Below are 23180 nucleotides of genomic sequence, written 5' to 3'. Positions count from 1 at the left end.
ATTATGTTTATGGTCGGCGCGTGTCAGCCAAGACAGAGTTGCGGACTTGAGCTAGAGACCCAGCTGACAGCATTTACGATATGTTAGACAGCTCAGTGTGCTTCATTGTAAAAGTGTGTAAAGTGTGAATCCATAACAACAGACCCTTTGAGTCAATTGAATAACAGCAGCTTATCTGTGAGAATAACTTAAAGGGTTAAGCGAATGTATACAAACTATTCATTGTTAATAATATGCTATTGGCAAGCAGCTAAAATTTATTTATTAAAAAATATTTGACAAAATAATGATATAACAAAGTACCTTTTTAGATTTATTATCATTTGACAAATGGTGATTTATTGCTATGGAACTAGAAGATAGTCCCCTAGAATGTATAAGGTGGTGTACGGCTGTGTATGCAAAATCTGAAATCTTATGTCTGGTTTTACTTAGAGCAAACGACGCATGTTACAGGCTTGTTCAGAGCATAGGGTGGACAACTTCCTCCCTTGCTGCATTCTATGCTGTTGAAATAAAACAATGAGCCATCGGTATTGCTGCCTTCACCATTGATATACTCTGGACTATCATCTACACATTCAAATGTAGATTGCTGGATGTGGTCAAATTTCTGTGACATTAGGTAACCTAAAACATAAATATTTTCATTGATGCCCTGAAGTAATTTGTAACCAAAATAATGGGTAATCTTTACAAAATGAATAGAGATGATATTAGATGTAGTCACACCTTCATACTCCTTGGTCCACCCATTGTAACATGTTCTCTTGCCTGGCACCATCATTACAGAACCTCTGCCTTTTGTATAACACCTGGCGCACGGAGCGTTTTGGTCATGTGCCGTGTTGGGAAACACTCCATAATTGTAGGTTTGATATTCAACACCTGCCATTATGCCACCGTAATAGTTACCAGCATTGAATGGTTTGTTGTATTCTGGATCAAGTGGCAGGCACTGGTAGTTTACCCCACCACCTGAATGGTCATGTCTTGAGCCACTCGCAATCCCTACATAAGCAAAAAACATTAAAAGTAAACTAGAATACTGTGATAAAATGAACAAAGTAATACAATAATGTTTTCTATGACGAAGAACAAATTTGAACATGAGTAATGCAATGGTGTGATTGGTGAAACTTCAATCCACTATTAAAAATGGTCTTTACCCTTGTACAAAAGGTCAGCATCGCTCCCACACGTCTTCCTCCCCCATCTTGTGTACACTGCCCCTCCTGCTCCTTGAACCAATGGAGCGGTTCCAGGAGGACCAGGTGGTCCAGCAGGTCCAGGTGGTCCAGCAGGACCAGGTGGTCCAGCAGGACCAGGTGATCCATCCCTTCCTGGGTACCCATCTCGACCTGTGACAAAATAAAGATGGGTGTGAGAATATCTGCTAACAAAAACTGTTACGCTGACAGCAAATAAAAATGGTAACATATACCATTTATGCTTCATAATTACTGCTGCTACCAAAAGACTAACAGGTTTTGATCTGGTGTCTATGGCTATTACAAGTATTAAAAGCTGTTCATAATTTGAAGGAAGTTGTCTCCCTATAGCCGTTTTATTGGCTAGCCACTGTTGTATGTTGCTGCCGTTTAGTTTTAAGAAATTATTAAACAAAAGTTTTAGGATAATTGCAGAGCAAACTTGGCAAAGCTGTCATAAGCTTTATTTGAAGAAGAATAGAGACTAAAGTGAGAGGGCATGAAAGTCAGAAATAGACCTTAAATAATGACAGAACGAATAATGGTAATAACAATGAATAATAATAGTAGTAATGATAGAATCTTAACTTACCATTAGTGCCAGCCGGACCTTTTAAGAACTTCAAGTCACCTTTAAAAATAAACAAGAGTTTTTGTAAAACAAGTATAACCTTTTAATTATAAATATTTAGTAAAATTTGGATTAAATTATGGCAACTGGTATTTTGGCAGTCTAATGAGCTTTGGGAGATCATCAGTTTTGCAGTGAAAATTGTCAATAAGCTGTCTTTTCTGAACATCATCTATATTATTTTTGTTTGTTTTGTCATATAGCACAGTGAATAACTATTCGCGCTAATAGTCTGTGACAGCAGAAGGTAATCAATTAATGCAGGTGTTACAGTTCTGGTCTGCCAAGCTAAATAGCATTTGTTCATGTCCCATAGAAAACAAACTACTATAATAACCTTCAACCCTGTGCTGGATGGACACACGGACAGACAATTCCCTTGTTATGATTAAGAATACAGAGTTTTTAAGTTTCTTGTTTTAGGTAATCATTCCTTTAGGAGTTGGAATAGTTTAAATTAAGCTACACAATGACCCTGGCCCTATTCTGTTAACGTCTCTTTACCAACATCTCTCTATGTTATATTTGTGTTTGTGATACTAACTCACCATATGGCAGACTGCTAACAATTTCTCTTTTTTCTCTCTGATTCCCATCTTTCAGCTTCTCCGAGTCCTCTAGCCCCAGCTACAATTACAACCATTGAATTATTCGGTTAAATCACACTTTTTATATATTTAGTTGTCTACTTGCTTAAAATCACTTAAACTTTTGGTATGAATTAGCATTAAGTATATATATATACAGTATATATACTGTACATATACTGTATATATACAGTATATATACAGTATATATACAGTATATATACAGTATATATATACTGTATATATACTGTATATATACTGCATATATACTGTATATATACTGTATATATACAGTATATATACAGTATATGTACAGTATATATACAGTATATATACTGTATATATACTGTATATATACTGTATATATACTGTATATATAACAACATTTACCATTCTAACTTTCAAACTACATATCATGAGAGAAGTGTTTTGTGTAGTTGAAATAAGTTAGGAGAGAAAATAAAAACAACTGTAAAGGTTTTCAAACTTTGTCAAACAACTGTAATTTTCAGATTTCACATCATGATGAAATGACTTTGTGCAGAACAGGTTCTTTTTTTTGGAGGCATTGGACGATGTGTAACTTCTGAGAATGCATGTATTTAACTGATAAATAAAAAAATTGAAATTTGAGTTAAAATTTTATTAGAACAATGTCTGCCAAAAATGGTTGAATGAAAAATTATTATTAATAGGATCTATCCATAAATAAATGGATTTTTTGGCAAAATTTCAAAACAGTAATTACATTAAAATAATGCTTCACATATGAAGTATACATACCAAACCCTAAAATAGAAAAGAATTGTGGGGGTAGTACTCTTCTATCATGTTTTAAAATTTTGCTAAAGTTAGTGTATATGCACAAAATACTTTATAGTCATAATGGTAAGATAGAGATGCTTGTACACGGTATACATATTACTCTAAACACAAATATCTAACTGTAATGGATTTTACAATGGCTTTGCTGCCCGTTAATGCATAAATTGGCATTGCGTGCACTGATCTATTGGTGTGGGGCTCTTTTATAAGTTGGCATGTTTTGAGTAACAATGGTGACAGGAAACATCAATAAGTTCCTACTACACTTGTATTATTAGTTCAAAATTAGCAGTAATTTGTTTTCAACGCTAACTTTATACACTGTACCTTTAACTAATTTCAGTTTTGCTCAAAGTTGCACATATTTCCAAAATTTGTGTCACCGCTGTTACACTGTCACTATTGTTACACTGTCACCATTGTTACACTGTCACCGCTGTTACACTGTCACCGCTGTTACACTGTCACTATTGTTACACCCCTCAACTCATATGATTATAGGATTAATTTGAGTGAATTTCATATTTAACAGTAATTTGTGGTGTTGTTGATATTCTCATGTATGAGTTACTTATTATATTGTAAATTTAAGCCATTGTGGGAATGTAACAAGCTTTTTCTAGCAAGTTAGCAGATGGTTGCTACCTTACAAATGTATTACTGTGACTTGCGACTCCGATACTGAGAATGGTTCAAAATTTAATCCGATCCAATCATGTGAGTAACTTGTAACAAGTGCTTGAAACAGAATATTGTTAGGTGGAAAGTCTGCTGGTCATTTCTGCTTTCAATATGGGTAAGACAACATCTGCTGAGCAGATGCGTAAATATCGTGAAAAATACGTCAATATTCCAAACAATAGACTCAATATTTCACTGCCCTAGTCAAAATCAGAAGAGTAGAACAAAATCATAAGCTCAACTTACAGAAGATCAATTGGAGGAAACTCGAGAAAAAGCAAGAATTAGAGTTTAGCAATACAGAGATCGGGAAAAAACTTTTGAAAGTAAAATTACCAGGTATGTACATTCATTTTTTTTCTTCAAAAAACTTAATGCTTTACTACATCTGCGTACATTATGGATGCTTTAGGTTAATGTGTCAAATATATTGTGTAAAAAAATGTTATTAAAGTTTATATTCATTTTTTGTAGCAACCACTTCCAAATTTGGCAACCCACAATCTGAAGTTAAAGCTGTAAAAGGATTGATCGAGCACTTCTAAACAGCCCAAGCAAAGGTCGCCAGACTGTCCATAAACTAGTAATGACAGTTGGACTATCATTGTCAGAAGATGGCAATAGAGATGAGAAAAGATAAAATAAAACAAAGAAATAGAAAAGTAAAAGTATGCCATTGAAAAGTTTTAACTTTTACATAGATCCTGATGACCATGCAATCAGTGAACCAGAAAGTGAGTGCAATTCCGAACCCATCAAACAACTAGCAAGCACATTAAAAGAAGGTGATCATGTGCTAACATTGCTGCCTGGAAAAAAAAATTCTAGGCATTATGTAGGAGTGGTAACCAGTGTAGATGCCCTCAAAGCTAAATTGCAGTTTTTTTTAAAGAGTGAAGCCAAAAACACTTTTGTTGTTAATACAAAAAATATAGGGTGGGTAGAATTTTATCACATAGCCAAGTCACTGTCTTGTCCTACTCTCTCTAAAAGAGGTCAGTAATGTTTTACAGAAGATTTAGAGCATGCAGAATGCTCTAAAACATTTTGTTAGTACATTCTCACAATTACATGATCAATATTCATTTTTTCATCTTACGTTATTTAAGCTTAATCATGTTTGTCATGTATTATAACTATTATATTATTATATTTTATACTTTGAAACTAATAAAAAACATTTCAAGTTAAGGCCGGTCTATATATATTGTAATCATTAGTTTTAATACTATTATTGATCTCATTACAGTGAACTTAAATACTTATAAGTTTACAGAATATAAGAAGCGTAACGATGGTGACAATCTAATGTAACAGCGGTGACATGTTTACAAGCAGGTAGTTCACAACTACCAACTAATATCTAGATAAATTTTAGCGCATATGTCAGCAAGCTTCTTTAAAATAAGGCAGACAAGTTTTTATAATTATGCTTCCCAACAAATCAGAGAGTTTTAAGGATAAGCAACTAGCTCTTCAAAATGCATATTTCTCTGATGTAACGCGAGTGACACACCAACTACAAAATTTCTCAGTAAAAATTAACTTTAGTGTGACATATTATACATCTTTCGAAAGATCTTGTTGAGCTCTAAGAGAATATCTGATTTAAAATCGTCTTAAATGCAACACCAATCTTTTATAATTAAATTTCTGCTCTAATTGTAACAATGGTGATTATGGATAGACCCAATAATAAAGATTGGAAACTAAATAATGGTTAAACTTCAAACAGATATTATATTCAAACTATGTTTAAAAACTGCAAGTTGAAAGAAAAACAATCGTGCAACAAACTTTAAAAACTTATATTATAAAGTTCAAAATATATACAAAGTTTATATCTACCTATATATATTTCTCAAAGTATGTAAATGTATGTAAATATAAGAGAGTGAGGAATAACTGATACTAACGGCAAACCTTACAGATAGTCTTACATTAATCCTACAAATGATTTTTGTAAAATGTGAAAATAATTATGAATTCTTAATTGGTTAGGTTTAGAAGGAAAAATATGTAAGCTAATACACAAAGCGACCACTGATAGAAACTTTTGAAAGGGAATTTTTTGAACCAACAAAAATTTTGTTCGTATTCAATGATTGTGGAACGCAAGGTATCAAATCAAAATCCAAAAAACATAATGTAGCTGGGAAAAAGTCTTCTGAGCGGCTGGAATAAATTCTTAACAAACTGAATGTAGATGTAAAACAAATAGCGAGTATGTAAACTAGGAAATGTCGATTCAACGTATATATTTTGGTAACTTATATAATCAGTACAACAGTTGCCTAAGTTCAAGTTTAAGATAAATCATTAGCTTTAACGAAAAAAGATGAATAAGCATCTCATTGCATATACTTAGGTCCAAAAATATTTCTGAACAGGAGCATCTTAACTCGTGGACACAAAGCTAAAATAATTAGCATACGAGCGGTGTACATTAGTGTTGAGCCGGTATCTAATTTAGTGCCGGATCGGATATCCTTGCTCATTTTTATCGGTTTTTCGGTATCGGTATCCTCGGTATTTACCATCTTCGGTATCCTTTGCCAACTAAGAAAGTTCGGTATTGTCGGTACTATTGTTCGGTATGTGGTTATCAGTGTGTCTTTAAATTGTTTAAACTTTAAATCATAACTGTCTCGAACAATTTTTATCGTTGTGCAAAAAGTAGCCTGTGCAAAAAACATTCTTTAGTCAGCAATATATTGTTACGGCAAAGAGACTCCTTGTTTTAGAAAGCCAACAAAGAAAGATGGACGTATAATTTTCATGATAGATGTTTTTATTGTTTATTCTATTAAAAAATATCGTTATTGATACAAACATTATGTATAATAAAGAACAGATAGATAATGGCAATGGGCTCTCTTTGTTAAATATACTGAAACAGTTTAAAAAAAATCTTACTATCACATATTGTAATCAGGTAATGTAATCACATAATTATACGCAGTCCAAGTGGAGTCCAGTCCCGTTAGAGTCTTTATACGTCCTCCCATCTGTGTAGGACTCCCAAACCTTCGAGGCTGGTGGCATTATCAATGTAACGTAATATAATAGTAGATACAGTAAGCGTGGAAATTTTTTTTGAATTTGTTCGCCAATGCATGCTGAGATTGGCATGTTCGTTATGAAGCGTTTTAAAAATCTCTCTGAATATCCGTATAACCATATACCGATAGGCTTTTACGGATAAATACCGAACCGGCCGACTGCGGATACCTAGCTGACACCGAAAATGATTGGTTTCCTCGGATACCGAGAATCCCTTGGTATCGATAAGAGCGGATAACCCAATACCGGCCCAACACTGGTGTACATGTTATATGAAAAGATATTTGACCATTATGGTGTTCTAGCTCAGTCGCCGAGCGTCGGGATAAAAAGCTTGTCGATGCGTCTGTGGTATTAGTCGCGAGTTCAAAACTATCAGAACACGGAACTTTAATATCAAGATTTTAAGATTTATAGCCAGAATGCAGACATACGACGACTACAGATGACATACGGACTTTGAGAAATATAGGTAGATTATATATATATATATATACATATATATAATATGATATCATATATATAAAAGTATAATCAATATAAATTTTTTTTACACTTATATAAATTATATTTACATATTATAGATATACGGTACATATATAACTCTTACATACTTTTGCAAAAGTTTTAAGACAAGATTAAATCCAGCAAACATTCCTACCATCTTGAACAGTTCTTCTAATTTGGTCTGTATTCTAGCAAAGTTCTTTTCATTTTGGCTCAGACGTTTCTGAAGGTCTGTCAGAGAATCATCTACTAGAGAGTTACCAGAGCAGCAAACCAAAGTAACAAGTAGAGAGGTATAGAAAAGTGTCCCCATTGTTCCTGTTGACTTGTATGTCGAGAGAGTGTGTTGATTCCTATATATATCCCATGCTTATCTTTGCAGCCCGCTATTGGCTACAACTTTTATCATCGTACATTGTCAAAGGTAAGGTATGAGGAGTTGCTATCTCACCACCTAGCATCTTCTGACTCGATTTGTATGCACTAGTCAAGTGTATGCATGTAGTACATACACATGATCAGTATACAATTCTATATGCTAGTATATATAAAAATTATATACTAGTATATAACTTTTAGTGCCTGTTCAAATGTGTGTCAAACTGTTTAACTAACCACACACATTTTTCTCTCGTGACGCTCTTGTGACGCTCTCGTGACGCTCTCGTGACGCTCTTGTGACACTCTTGTGATGCTTTCGTGACGCTCTCGTGACGCTCTAACTAATGCAGACATGTTGCTAAAATAAACATAATTTGAAATCTACAAAACCTATTCAGTTATGAACTATTTTCCTGGGTGCAAGCAAAAATGTTAAACATTTTAATGCCTAACACTTACAATTGAAGAGTAAGTTAGAAGCTATCAACTACTGTAATTCACGAGAAGATAACTCAAGTTTGGAGATTATTTCATGCCCTTTCACCTACAGTATGTATGTAGTTTACTAACTATTGGGGTAGCAAACACTGTAAGGTTGATTTTCTGCTGAATACATTTAATAATATAATAATATATAACTAATATAAATAGAAAATAAACATCAGAATAAATGTAAATACGTATTAATCTTCTTATCACAAACTCAAACTTTTACAAATAAGCATGAGTAGGTTTGCCTATTAAGAAAGTTTAATCATCATTGGAAAAATGGCTCAAATTTATTTATGCTCATAGTATATCTTAAAGCGCAGCTTTGTTGGTTGATTGAAATGTTTTAGAAGTATATTTATATAGCATGAAAATCAGTAGAAAACTTTTCTGTGCACCATATAGCTGTTCTCAGGCATGGATATGATGGTTCTTATTATAATAAATAATATCATAGTAAAAATTCTAATTAATTATATATAATAATTTTTATTTAGGTATTCATTCTGATGTTCATAAACACATAAACACTTCGTGATACCTCACATGGTTTATTTACCAAATTTATACTTTTCAAGTTATCAATAATAGTTTAAAACAAACATGGTGCGCCAATAAAACATATATATATATATATATATATATATATATATATAAACATATATGTTTTTAATATACATATATATTAAAAAATCTCCAATCTGAAAGGTAAATAATAAATAAACAGTAAAATTTAAATTCTTGTTATCAACCCTGGTACCTGTTTGCTGTGATAATTTTACTGTTTCTGTGCTGCGGATGGGTTTAGAGTTGCTCGCAGCTGATGAGCCTGCACTTACTGCCTCACTGATTTGGAGTTGTACTATTAATCTTTCACAAAATCGCGATGCATCTCTTAAAACAGAACATGTTAAAGTAGACTCGCCATCGGGTCTTGGTTGCTTTTCAATTCATGCAACTAGTTGTCCTAAAAAGTAATTATTTCATCACCCTCATACAAACATTCTACCCTTGGTATGCAAATATTCTTGTAAAGGAAAGGCAAACAGTCTAACAGAAACAGTAGTGAGTAGCAGTAGAACTTTTTTGTAGTAGAGACCAGCGTAGGGGTGGGCTGAAACTTTCTTACCTCCACTGGGGCGAGCTTAGTCGAGTATCGATTTAGATTCATCAGCAGTGAGCATTTCTATGATGTTAAAGTACTCATACAGCAAATAACTTCGCATAAAGTTAGTGAATCAAAATGGTGTCGAATGCGTTCAGATTTTATCCTTTATCATTAAGTCATCAGTTTCCTACAACTTGATGAAGATGACTGCAGCTAACCTTTGTAAAGACCTGATATGAATTAACGTTTATGCTGTTCATAGATGCACTGTGTACAAATGAATAGAAAATATACTGCTTCTAAGAGACTAAGTTTGTTTTACTACAACTGCAGGAGCTTATAAATATAAAAGAAAGTTATGACTATATTAAACTGATATACAGTGTGGCAGTGAAAGAAGGGTACTAAATGAATCAAGCGTATAAGAATGATAGGACTCGGCGATTGTGCTGCACACAGTACTTTGGGTACGCTATGAACAGTTCAAAAATGGCTTTTTCAAGCTGTGAGTGTAAAACTTGATGTTTAACTTGGAGTATAAGATACACTAAAAGAAGGAGAAAGGCCAAAGAGAGAAAATTAAGAGAAATAAAAGAGGAAGAGTTTGGAGCAGAGAAAGATAGAAAGAGAGAAAATTAAGAGAAATAAAAGAGGGAGAGAAAGAGAGAAAAAGAGAGAAAAAGAGAAAAAAAGAGAGAGAAAGAGAGAGAGAGAAAAAGAGAGAAAAAGAAAAAAAAAGAGAGAGAGAAAAGAGAGAGAGAGAGAGAGAAAGAGAGAGGAGAGAGAAAGAAAGGGAGAGAGAGAGAAGAGAGAGAGAAGAGAGAGGGAGAGAGAGAGAGGGAGAGAGAGAGAGAGAGAAGAGAGAGGGAGAGAGAGAAGAGAAAAAGAGAGAGGGAGAGAGAGAGAGAGAGAGGGAGAGAGAGAGAGAAGAGAGAGAGGGAGAGAGAGAAGAGAAAAAGAGAGAGGGAGAGAGAGAGAGAGGGAGAGAGAGGGAGAGAGAGGGAGAGAGAGGGAGAGAGAGGGAGAGAGAGGGAGAGAGGGGGAGAGAGGGGGAGAGAGGGAGAGAGAGGGAGAGAGAGAGAGAGAGAGAAAAGAAATAGAGTAGTACGCAAAAAGAATGATGAGTAAAAAGTGTGAAATGCAGATTACGATAGACTGTTAAGTCAACAGATGACAAATTGGAAAATGCCTGGTGAGAAAGGAATGTACTATTAGCTGTGAAAAGTATCATAATGGGATTCGCCAGAATAACCTTTAACTTACAGCTCCTTAACACAACCAAATGCATGAGTTCAACTTCTCAAAGCTGTAAAAGAGGGTCACTTTGCACCTACCCTAATGCATGCAGAGCCATGGCCTCCAGTTACAAGCATCACAGTGATTCATAGGTGTTAATATCAAGTTATATTGAAGCGATTGTATTCCTGGATGACCGTATTCCTGAAAGCACTTTGATAATCTACAAAAGCAACCTTTTTAGAATATTTTTAGAGCACATTCTTTATTCATGTAGATTCTTTCAAGCCTTGGAAAAATTAGAACATATCAGAAGATGTTTCAGATGTGTTGCAATGTACTTTCAATTGCCAAAAACACATGCAAATGTTACAACCAGTGCATTGTCAATCTTGAGCTATTACTTGGAGCAAACAACACAAGTTATGGCCTGGTTCCGAACCTACAGTGGGCATTCTATCCCAATGTTGCATTGTGCTACATTGAAATGGAACAATGCACTATTAGTGTTATTGCCTTTACCGATGATAAACACAGGGTTCTCATCTACGCATTCAAATGTAGAAGGATGGATATGGATCATCCTTTCTGCCATGAGGTACCCTAAAATAAACATCCAGATACGTAATTTATATAAATCAATGTTGCCATAGTAACTGCTGATAGTAATGATGGCATATTAGTAGAATAAACCAAGGACCTGGATAACCAGAATGGTAGATAGAGTCTATGAATACCACAGTGTGATATCAGTGGCAATAGTTGGGTTTTAAGAGTAATCAATATCATATACCAAGCTTACAAACCACATGCAGCAAAAGAACTAGGGCTAAAATATTGTTGTGGTTAAGTTAATGTAGCAAACCTAAAGCTTTTTCAACAAAAATCATGTAATGGTATGAATAGTAATATCAAGCTTAGGGTTGTCTTCACTTGACTCGAATACTTTACAAAAACTAACTTGAATGTAGGTTGGTGTATATTCATCTCAAAGCCATTTTATCTCAATATAAATGTGACAGAACACAATGCAAACATAATGTATGTACAGGAGCAATCTGAGAGTTGTCCTCTCTCTATTATTGCATTACATTCAAACTTTTAACATGCGACATGAACAGTCATAAAATAATTGACTATATACCTCAAGTAAATTCCAGCTTACATGATTAACATGGAAATAGAAAACTATTGCCTGATGAAATCAAATAGAGTCCACTAGTCATCCTTTATTCATTAGAATAACTGCTTTAATGGAGTAACTGCGATGTCAATTGCTTATCGTTTGAAACCAGCGTGAAGAAAGTAACTCCAAGTTTATGCACATATTTTGGTCTCAGTCATGACTCATCACACAATCCTTGCCAATGCTAAATATGTTTCCCACACATGCCACAGAAGGGCTCCCAGAAAATCAAAGGTACTCTTTTTTGAATGCTTCGATAGTTTCTTTAAAAACTGAAGTCTATAATAATGACAGTCAAAATACTAAAGAAAATAAACTTTCTGCAACAACTAGATTGTGCATAATTACCTATGGCTCACATTAATTCATACTGATGATTCAATGAAAAGATAGTTAAACCCAAAGACTGTAGTGAAAGTGAGCTTTCATCTAAATGGTCTTTAGTGGTTTATCTTTTTCATTAATTCTATTGACCTACTGACATCCTATTGACCTATTGACATCCTATTGACCTACTGACATCCTATTGACCTACTGCCATCCTATTGATCTACTGACATCCTATTGACCTACTGACATCCTATTGACCTACTGACATCCTATTGACCTACTGACATCCTATTGACCTACTGACATCCTATTGACCTACTGCCATCCTATTGATCTACTGACATCCTATTGACCTACTGACATCCTATTGACCTACTGACATCCTATTGACCTACTGCCATCCTATTGACCTACTGCCATCCTATTGATCTACTGACATCCTATTGACCTACTGACATCCTATTGACCTACTGACATCCTATTGACCTACTGACATCCTATTGACCTGCTGACATCCTATAGACCTATTCAACGACTCTCACAAGATACCACCTGACCAACCACTCTTGCAATATTTCTACACTTTTTGGCTTGGTGGCCAAAAATACCTTCATACTCCTTGGTCCACCCTTTGTAACATGTTCTCTTGCCTGGCACCATCATTATAGAACCTCTGCCTTTTGTATAGCATCTGGCGCACGGAGCGTTTTGGTCATGCGCTGTGTCGAGAAACACACCTGACTTGAATGCTTGATACTCAACACCTGCCATTGTGTTTCCATTCTAAGTACTCTTAAATGGCTTGTTATATTCTGGGTCCAGCGACAGGCACTGGTAGTTAACTCCTCCGCCAGTGCGATCATATCTCGTGCTACTAGCAATCCCTAAACACAGTGTTTCTCACAATCAAATACAATACTACAAATGTAAAGTCTTATAAAATTTACTATTTGGCTGCAATGAGAAGCAGATGAGTAAAAAGAAAGGTTTTGAATCAAACTTCTTCAACTAGCAACTAGCAACTAGCAACTAGCCACATGCAGTGATTCAATTAGCAAAGCTGGCATCCGTTATTCAGTGAAATCTTTACCCTGGTATAGAAGTTCAGCTTCGCTCCCACATGTTGTCCTCCCCCATCTGGTGTACACAGCCCCTCCTGCATCTTGAGCCAATGGAGCAGTTCCATAGGGACCAGGTGGCCCAGGAGGTCCAGCTGGTCTAGGAGTCCCAGCAGGTCCCTCAGGCCCAGCAGGTCCAGGCAACCCATCTTCTCCTGTTATAAATATCAAGATGGATGCTAGAGTTTCTACTCACTAAGACAGTGAAACTAAATGAGCCAAAAGTAACCAAGTATTCATTTTAGAACGTTGATACAGAAATAATATATATGTAAAATTTTGTCACTCTAGTGAGCCCACTAACAATAAGTACCAATACATACTGCAGCAATAAAGAACTGCAGTATGGTTGACCTTGTATTATAAGCTGTTTGAAAGTCAAGAAAAGAATAGTTCGTTATTGCCGGTATTCATTGGTCAGTTGTATTTTTAACCTATAGAAAAGAAAAAAATGCTAAGTTTAGGACACCTCCTAAACCTCTCTACATGGCACGCATTGGTCATATCAGACTAACAGACAAAGAGATAATTTGAGCTCACCCTTAGGTCCAGCTGACCCGATCAAGTTTTCCAAGTCACCTGTAGAAGTAAACAGGCCATTCTAACCAACATATTTCAAAACAGCTGACCTTAAAATTAGGTCAGCTGTCTGAACAGATTACTAACAGAAACTATGAAAAGACATTTGTTCTAGTTAAACCGACTACGAATGTTGCTTTTACACTAACTCTTTGTTATGACACACCTGTATCACCTGTCATGACACACCTGTATCACCTGTTATGACACACCTGTATCACCTGTTATGACACACCTGTATGACCTGTTATGACACACTTGCATCACTGGTTATGACACAATTGTATCCCTTGTCATGACACAATTGTATCCCCTGTCATGACACGCCTGTATCACCTGTCATGACACACCTGTATCACCTGTTATGACACACCTGTATTACCTGTTATGAAACACCTGTATTACCTGTTATGACACACTTGCATCACTGGTTATGACACAATTGTATCCCCTGTCATGACACAATTGTATCCCCTGTCATGACACAATTGTATCCCCTGTCATGACACACCTGTATCACCTGTTATGAAACGCCTGTATCACCTGTTATGACACACCTGTATCACCTGTTATGACACACCTGTATCACCTATTATGACACACCTGTATCACCTATTATGACACACATGTATCACTTGTTATGACACACTTGCATCACTGGTTATGGCACAATTGTATCCCCTGTCATGACACAATTGTATTCCCTGTCATGACACACCTGTATCACCTGTTATGAAACACCTGTATCACCTGTTATGAAACACCTGTATCACCTGTTATGACACACCTGTATCACCTATTATGACGCACCTGTATCACCTATTATGACACACCTGTATCACCTGTTATGACACAATTGTATCTCCTGTCATGACACGCCTGTATCACCTGTCATGACACACCTGTATCACCTGTTATGACACACCTGTATTACCTGTTATGACACACCTGTATTACCTGTTATGACACACCTGTGTCACCTATTATGACACACCTGTATCACCTGTTATGACACCTGTATCACACATAATTTATTTTAGGATTTCAGACCAACACAATTGGCGTTTTTAGAGAACTGTTCTTTATTACTTATAAAGCTTGCACATGCTCATTAGCCAATTAAACCGTATTCCTCTACAGACCAGCACATGTACTACATGATGCATCTTTGGTATCAAGTTACCATAATTATGGTAGATGCATTTTTGGTATCAACTTACCATATGGTAGATGCATTTTTGGTATCAACTTACCATATGGTAGATGCATTTTTGGTATCAACTTACCATATGGCAGAGAACTGATTATTTGTCTTTACTGTATATGATTTATTTTCTTCAGCTTTTTGATATCCTTTACCATCAGCTGCAAATAATGTAACATATTTTTAAATACTTTCATATCTAACATTTGATATTTATTTATATATTTCATAAACCTCTATTTATTGTTTTTGGGTTTGCGCAAAATATAAAAGTGCTTTGAATTTTAATTGGTAACTCGTAATCAATATTGTTATTTGTGCAGATGTTCCAAAGATAACTCTTACATGTCTATGCATGGTTCAAAGATAAGACACTGTTTAAATAAAGATAAAAATCATTCAGTAAATACTAATACCATCTTTGGCAGCCTGGCCACAGCTTCATAAAGTTCTTCCATTTTGGCCTCCATCTTAACAATTTTTCTTTCATTTTGGCTCTGACGTTCCTGAAGGTCTAACATGTGATCATCTGCCACCAGAGAGTTACTAGAACAGTACACAAGGGTAACAAGTAGAGAGCTATAAAAAATAGTCCCCCATGCTAAAAACTGACTTGTATGTCCAAATACAAAGCAATGAGTGGTGTGCTTGTATTATGTGTGCTGTATTTGGTTCATTATAGTTACCATTCTTATCTTTAACATCTGCCTTGGCGAGGTTATTAAAATATGTTGTGTACAAGAGGGGGCCTTGGACACAATATATGAGTTTTATGAGTGTACATAGCTAGCAGTTATGGATAAAAAGTCCCGTGTCTTATCTAACACCTCTCAATTTGACTTCTAAATACCATGCTAGCTTTTATTAGCCAGATATTATGTTTGATAGCAATTATTACTATAGGAGTAGCTCGTGTAAGGTTAGCCAATAACAAGCTGAAAATACACAACTAGCTGCCAATATGGCCATTATATGGATGAAGGCTTTAGCAGTAGTGAGGCGCTGCTTTTCTTAATAATGTTAAAACGCATTAAACACAACTTACTTGTGGGCATTTGTTTGTCAAAGAACTGTCAAAAACTTTAGCCTAATTAAAACTTTACAATAGTAAATTAGTTTGGAATCAATTACTACACCAGGGGTGGGCAAAGTTTTTTCTCAAAGAGCAAAATTTTAAAGTTGCAAGATTTTTGGGAGCCGCATCATATGTGTGTCAGTATAACATTTCATACTAATAATACAAGTTTGGTGGTGGTTGTAATAAAATTTATTTATTAGAACACTTTTAAATAACATTGAATAATGTTGAAGTGAGCCTAAAGAGCTTTGTATAACTTAAAGTTTAGTGAGATACATGGAATTGGTTATGGCTGCTCATTATCTCTTGGTAGTCTGGCTCTCTACTGCGGCATGCTATTCTTGGGAGCTGACACAAGTGATCTTGGGTCAAAGCGGATCTCAACTTGCTCTTGATATTATTCATGTATGAAAATGCTGATTCACATACATATATATATATATGGCAGCAAACATAGTGTACAACCATCTTCCTAGTTGAACAAGCTGTGGATATTCAGCCTTTGTTGAAGCTTTCAAGTAAAACCCCTCCTCAATTTCATCTAGATCTGTACCTTTGAGGTTACACAACTCCAATTACAGAGATGAGACATTAACACTTTTCAATAGCAACTGAGTAACCCACTCTCCATTAGGCTTTGCCTTCTGAGGTGCTTTTATGAGTTGTATGATATGTTTCGAAGATTGAAACTGACTAAATCGATTGCTAAACTCTTGTTGCAGCTTTTCTATAAATTGAGTGTACTCAGCTCTACAAGACACCGTTTCTTCATCGTTGTCTAAAAATGCTTTTAGAGTAGGAAAGTAAAACATATCACCTTGCACATCCACCAGAAACAACTCCAACTTATGGGAGAAGGCTTGAACAGCTGATAGTGTATTAATGATAGTCTTGTTCTTCCCTTGAAACTTGAGGTTCAAATAATTCAAATGGCCACAGATGTCAACAAGGAAGGCAAGGTCACTCATATCTTTAGAAAAGCTCATCATCTCTTGAAACTGTCTTGCATTCAGGCTTATGCATGTATTTAAAATTGAGATTAGCTTCTGACCAATATGTACTCCACAACCTCGACAGAGCATTTCCCTTACTTAGCCATCTAATGTTATTGTATGTTAGTTAATCTTCACAAGTGGCATCGCTTTCTTTGAGAAACTTCCTTAAGTTTCTGTGTCTGAGAGCTGACTGACTTCTGAGGAAGTTGATCATCTTCATAGCCTTACACATTAGTTGTTGAAAGTGACCATTTAGTTTTCCGCATAAAACAGTTTGGTGGATGATGCAATGGAATGCTAGCATTGATAGCATATCCCTCTTCAATCTAGCTATGAGCCCTTGATCTCTTCCAACCATGGCTGGTGCGCCATCTGTTGTTACAGATATGCATTTGAGGAAAAATATCTTCATCTTATCAAGTCTTTTAACGAGGGCATCATAGATAGCCTGATCGGTTGTTTCTCCTTCTAATCCAACCAAAGTAAGAAGCTCCTTCATTTCTTCACCATCAAAGAATATGCAACACAGGGTATATGACTAAAGCATAATACTATGCTTTATAAAGAAACATACTGATGCTTCATAAAGAAGCACGTAGTATAAATGTGTGGGTTAGTCACTTTGAAACAATTATCGTAAAATAAGTGCAACATTTTCTACTTGGAGTTGTGTTCTCTCTTTACTGTCTTACAATGCACTTGTATGACTTCAGCTTGCAAATGCATGGTAAAAATGATTACCAGTTGTTAGTGTACACCCAGTAGCCTACATACCTTACGAAGACTGCTAATTAAGCTCCATCCATTATATCAGTAGATTCATCAATGGCGATTGAAAAGTAATCCGCCTGGTTTATATGGGTTAGCAAAGTCATTCTGAGATGATCATTAATGCTTTCAATTCTACCAGTGGCAGTTTTCTTAGAAACTGGTATTGCCTTGACTTTACCAATCACATCACGCTTATCTGGAAAAAGTGTTTCTATAGCCTCAACCATGCATTTTTTTACAATCTCAGCATGCGAATAGGGAAGCATTGCTTTTGCTAGAATCTTTGAGACTTGTCAGTAGCTGTGAAAGAAACTAGCATATTTTCTGAAAAAGTTAGTGATTTTGAAGTTTATCTACATGTAGCTTTTGATGTTGAGCATAAGATCCCAGTGGAAATGTTGCAGTTAAGTCTCTGTGCTTCGTTGCATGATGTCGTTTGATGTTCGTCTTTTTGTTAGCGGAGATCGTTTCCTGGCACAACAGACATTGCGGTTTGCCATGCCTAAAAGTGAATGCATATTCCAGGGTCCACTCATCTTGTAATTCTCTTGTAGATTCATTTCTATTTCGTTTACTTTGTGAGGCTTCTATTGTAACTCTGGGAAAGGTTCGTTTTGTTGAAGATGCCATTGCTACCCCCACTGCATTAATTGGCTCAATTGCAAATGACATGTTCAACTAAGGCACAGCATCTTATATAAGCCAGCATTATGAAATCATGATGAAATGACTTCCTGATGAACCTTTCTGGAGCATTCTATTTTTGTCCTCATTAGGTCAGCAACGGACGTTATTACATCAGAAAAGCTACATGTACATGATGTCATGAATTATGACTCATGATGCATGTGTAGGCTATATATATAACGCAGTAATAGTGCACTTTTAGATAAGCCCAATATGTCACAATGCATGTAGTTTTGTACAGTATATTATAAGGATATTTTTGTATACGTCAAAAGAATTTGAATTTTCACAGAGTTAAAAGAGCCGCAACAAAACTTGCAAAGAGCCGCATGCGGCTTTAGAGCCGCACTTTGCCCAGCCCCGACTTACACCATGAAACAATAAATTATGAGCCCAATAAATATTTTCAATTATTTCTGTTTAAATTCTGAAAGCTTCTCTTTAAGTGATCACCTAAAACAATAGTCCTCGGACAGCCTATGATTTTAAACTTTATACTAACCATCGCGGAATAGTAAAACTCAATGAACTGAAAAAATTGTGGTACAATTATATGAAAAATTGCCATTTTCAAGTGATGCTTTACAAATGCCACTATTTTCGCAGGTCACAGTCAATCGGTACCACAAAAACTATTGCTATTTTTATGTAAGATTTCTATTATGTCGTTATAATAACCTCAAGTTCATCTGTTTACTGGTTTACTCCAAAGCTCATTGCTAGTTTTATATATTCTCATAACAAACATGGCTTCTTTTCCTTAAAATAGTGTCAATGTAATTCTTGGCTTTTTGTAACAAGTACCTTGGCGTGTACAAATGAGCGAGGATGAAATTGTTTATAGAAACTACAGGTCATGTATCTTACATTACTTGCTAAAGTAATATATATCTATATCAATAAAGGATATGAATAAAACAAAAAACAACTCAGCACATAAATAACTAAGGAACATTTATGCTTTTTTATAACGTGTTAGAATAGTCCACTGAATACAGAAAGACAGAATTAAGTGCAACTAATAGATTATTTTATCATACTGTATGGAAACACTGTTTGTGCTCAATTTGGTTCTCTATTGGCATCAGCCAGGTCGAATGGTACTAGTTGCTGATCCTGTATAAATGGTTCTCACTCAAAAAGCTTAGACTATTACTAATGTACAGAAACATTACAGAACCAGTAGCTAAACTATTGCATTTAAATCATAACAAAATTATAATTTGAACATAACAATTGTAGCTACTTTAACAAGGAGTTATCTTCTTTTTTATAATAAAACTATCTGCAGGTGGATAACTTCTCATTCACCTCTTCACACATGAAGACCCTGGTTGGACAACAATTTTGATATACTAGCTTATAAAAACATAACTTTTGTCTATCTGTATTTACTGTTAGGGAGACACCAAAGATGTTGCTACACCACACCAAGTTGCTACGATGGCATACCCCCTCCTCTTTGCCACCAGCCTCTTCCTCCACCATGGCGATGCACACCTGCAATAAAATGCTGTCACCAATCTCACGGCAGTCCCTACCGCAAACCTGTACGCCAGCTAAATAAGCAGCCGTGCTGCTATATGATGAACTCTTATACCAGAGCACCACACACAGATTTCCTGCCAGCAAAAGTACAGCAACTCACTAGATTAGCTCACTTGCTCTCCTCACTGACACTTCTATCCCTTTGAATCTGGTTTACACCCATCTATATGGAGAGATCTGTTAGAAAAGTTGGCTTTTCAAAAGCCCTGACTTTCCATGAAAGCCAATCCTTGTATTATTGGCCAATCACAGGAAAGCCTCAGATATTCACATAGTATCCCACATTTACAACCTAAAGGAAGGCCCTGGAATATAAACAAACTGATAACATACTCATGAAAATATATGGTTTTTTTGGTATTTGCACATTATTTAGGAAGCTAATTAACCCTGCTAAACAGCTGCTACAATATTTTATATGGTATTTTTGCGATAGAATTAACAATTCGATCCTACAAAAATGTTTGCGCGAGGTTCTTTATATGTTAAACCAATAAATATTTCATAAAAATGCTGGGCTTCTGGCCTTGATGTTAATGTTACTGAATACTTCTATTGCTTGTCTTTACCAAATGGTTTCTTTCCAGTTGCTCTTAAATGCTGATCGATTTTCTACGATAGGGATAAAATCAATGAATAGTCCCAAAGTACTAAAGGCTATATATTTTAGCCTGAGATCCTTAACTGGGGTCTTCAACCTACACAAAATTGGTAACTCTAATCCTGTATTGATTGCTGGTAAATGATTTCAAATGTCTATGGTAAACTTGTTTACCCGCATTAGCAGTGCTTCAAATTTGGACACAGCTTCTCAGTGAACTTCAAGAACAACTTTAAGCATATCTCACCAAGGTTAAGTTCATGCATGCAGACACCCTTTTGAACACCCTTGAAGTTGTGATAAGGCAGCGATAAGCTGTGCGTACAAAACTTATGACAGAGAATATTCTTCCAAAAACTGGTTTGGTAGATCAGTCAAAGAATTTTCTAGAAATATGAGAAATTTATAAAAGTTCCTATTTCTCATGTTCAATCTTAATGATTATTCTATTAGGAATAAAAAGATTCCAAGATCTAGCAAATAGCATTTCGTTGAACGGCCACCATAACTCTTTTTGATCTTGAACAGAGTGGCACAAAGCTCACAATATATTTTCTCTTGGTAAAAACTATAGCTATTTTGACTCCTGATGCCTCAGTTATTTACCAGTAATCTTCAACCAAAAGATATTTAATTTAGGACAAAGTGCTGCCGATAAGTGAAAGCTACAAAAAGTTGCTAAAGCCTTGCACTTGTTGAGTACACTTTGTAATCCAACTAAAAGTTATTATTGCTTCTTCTCTTCGTCAAGGTGTTAGTAAGTTAATCTAAATTATAGCAAATCCAATGCATGACAAACATAAAACTATCAAAAATCAATTTTTATTTTAATGCATTAAAGTATTCTTGTAATATCTTTCATAAAACTGGCTATCAATATATGTAGTATCAATCAATAAAGCATACAATGATCCTGAAAAGGCATCTTCAAAATGCATAACTTATAACTGGCTAAATTAATAAATTTACGCATTTAAACATGAAAAGCTATAAAAAGGTTCAGAGTTGGATAATTTGTAGCAACAAATAAAATTACGAAAAAATTGATTGGTTTGTTACGCGTACAATAAGGCATTGATGGTAGACAACTCTCAAATATAGTTGCATGTCAGATTATAGAAATGACGAGTATCTAACCTTCACTCATGTAGAAGTTTGATCTACTGAACAATCTTCTACTAACCTTCATCACCTTGAGTTGAATTTATTGGACTATTTAGCCTGTGCGCTTACAAGTGGTAACTGGGCTGCACTATCAAAAGGTATGCAAAACTCAGAGTTGAGTCACTTCTTTCTTTGATTTCACTGTTATAGTTATGCTATATTATTGTAATTTTTACCTGGCAGTTTATCATGGAAAGTTCTTTTACTTTTGGTATCTCTAATGAGCATCATGTCTTTGATCTCTAGTTTAAGAGATTCTTTTTCCTTAAATCGAGAACCGAGTTTACATGTTTGTACATGTTGATTTCATTTCAGGCAGGATACGCCCAATTGTCAAATTCAATGTTCAAAACAGACTCTTTCATAGAGATTTCATAGTCAATCATAAGCTGTGATTAGAAGAATTTTATGAGAAACACAAAAGTCATCTTAGATATAGATTCGATGACCTTTTGAGCTGGTTTTCATGGTTGTCACCATGTTTTCTCCTCGGTTGTCTCACCAGTTTCTGCCCAAACTCAGAAAATCTCACTCGAGTGTGCTGACCTCCATTATCAATTTATATAGCCTTTTTTAACTCATGTCAAAAACTTTGATGTCCAATGTGTATGTTGTTTTTAATAGAACAATCTCAAGATATCTTCAATATATTTGACTTTACAAAAGTTGCTACATTTGTGTTAAAAGAAGTCACTTGCTTTAACTTACTGTATAACTTTACAATTGGCTTATCTTCAGCAGTCCTATCTTACGTGCTTACGAGCCTTTGATTATTTTTTTACTGACTTTTCCTTATGAAATCACCAGAAAGCTTCATCTTTATCACACACATAATCTTCATTATAGACACACTTAGTGGCTTCCAGATGTTTTTATTAATGTGATTGAGCTCTGCTTTTAATTTTATCAATGAGAGCATAATCTTATTTCAACATTAATTTTAATTATTATAAACAGAAAGTTGAAATGAATCTTGTCTACTTGTATTAAAATCTTGTGAAATTACCAGTACAGGGTAAGCATGATGGTTACCTTAACCACCTAACCTCAATTTAGTTTGCCGTACATAAGTGAAACATCATGAACCAGCCCTAGTCTTCATTTCTTCAATATTTATTTTATTTGTAGTGCATATACAGCAAATAGTGCATTCCTAGCAAAATGACCAATTTTCACAAAAAGCAAGTTCATAAGCCATGC

At 35.2% G+C, this 23180-nt stretch overlaps 1 protein-coding gene across 1 annotated transcript; it reads right to left on the bottom strand.

Moving 5' to 3' along the window:
• Positions 1–243: 243 nt before the first annotated feature.
• LOC137387686 (uncharacterized) lies at positions 244–7818 on the bottom strand. Its single transcript, XM_068074174.1, has 6 exons — positions 7660–7818; positions 2391–2469; positions 1804–1842; positions 1170–1361; positions 733–1011; positions 244–630 (listed from the first exon to the last, which is right to left on the bottom strand). Exons 1-6 carry the CDS (start codon positions 7816–7818, stop codon positions 428–430), a joined length of 951 nt encoding a protein of 316 aa, XP_067930275.1. The 3' UTR covers positions 244–427.
• Between the last annotated feature and the right edge of the window lie 15362 nt (positions 7819–23180).

The sequence above is a fragment of the Watersipora subatra genome, chromosome 2, assembly GCF_963576615.1.
Source record: "Watersipora subatra chromosome 2, tzWatSuba1.1, whole genome shotgun sequence".
NCBI classification, from domain to species: Eukaryota; Metazoa; Bryozoa; class Gymnolaemata; order Cheilostomatida; family Watersiporidae; genus Watersipora; species Watersipora subatra.
Note: the sequence above shows the minus strand (reverse complement) of the source record. Positions and strands in the feature narration are given on the sequence as shown.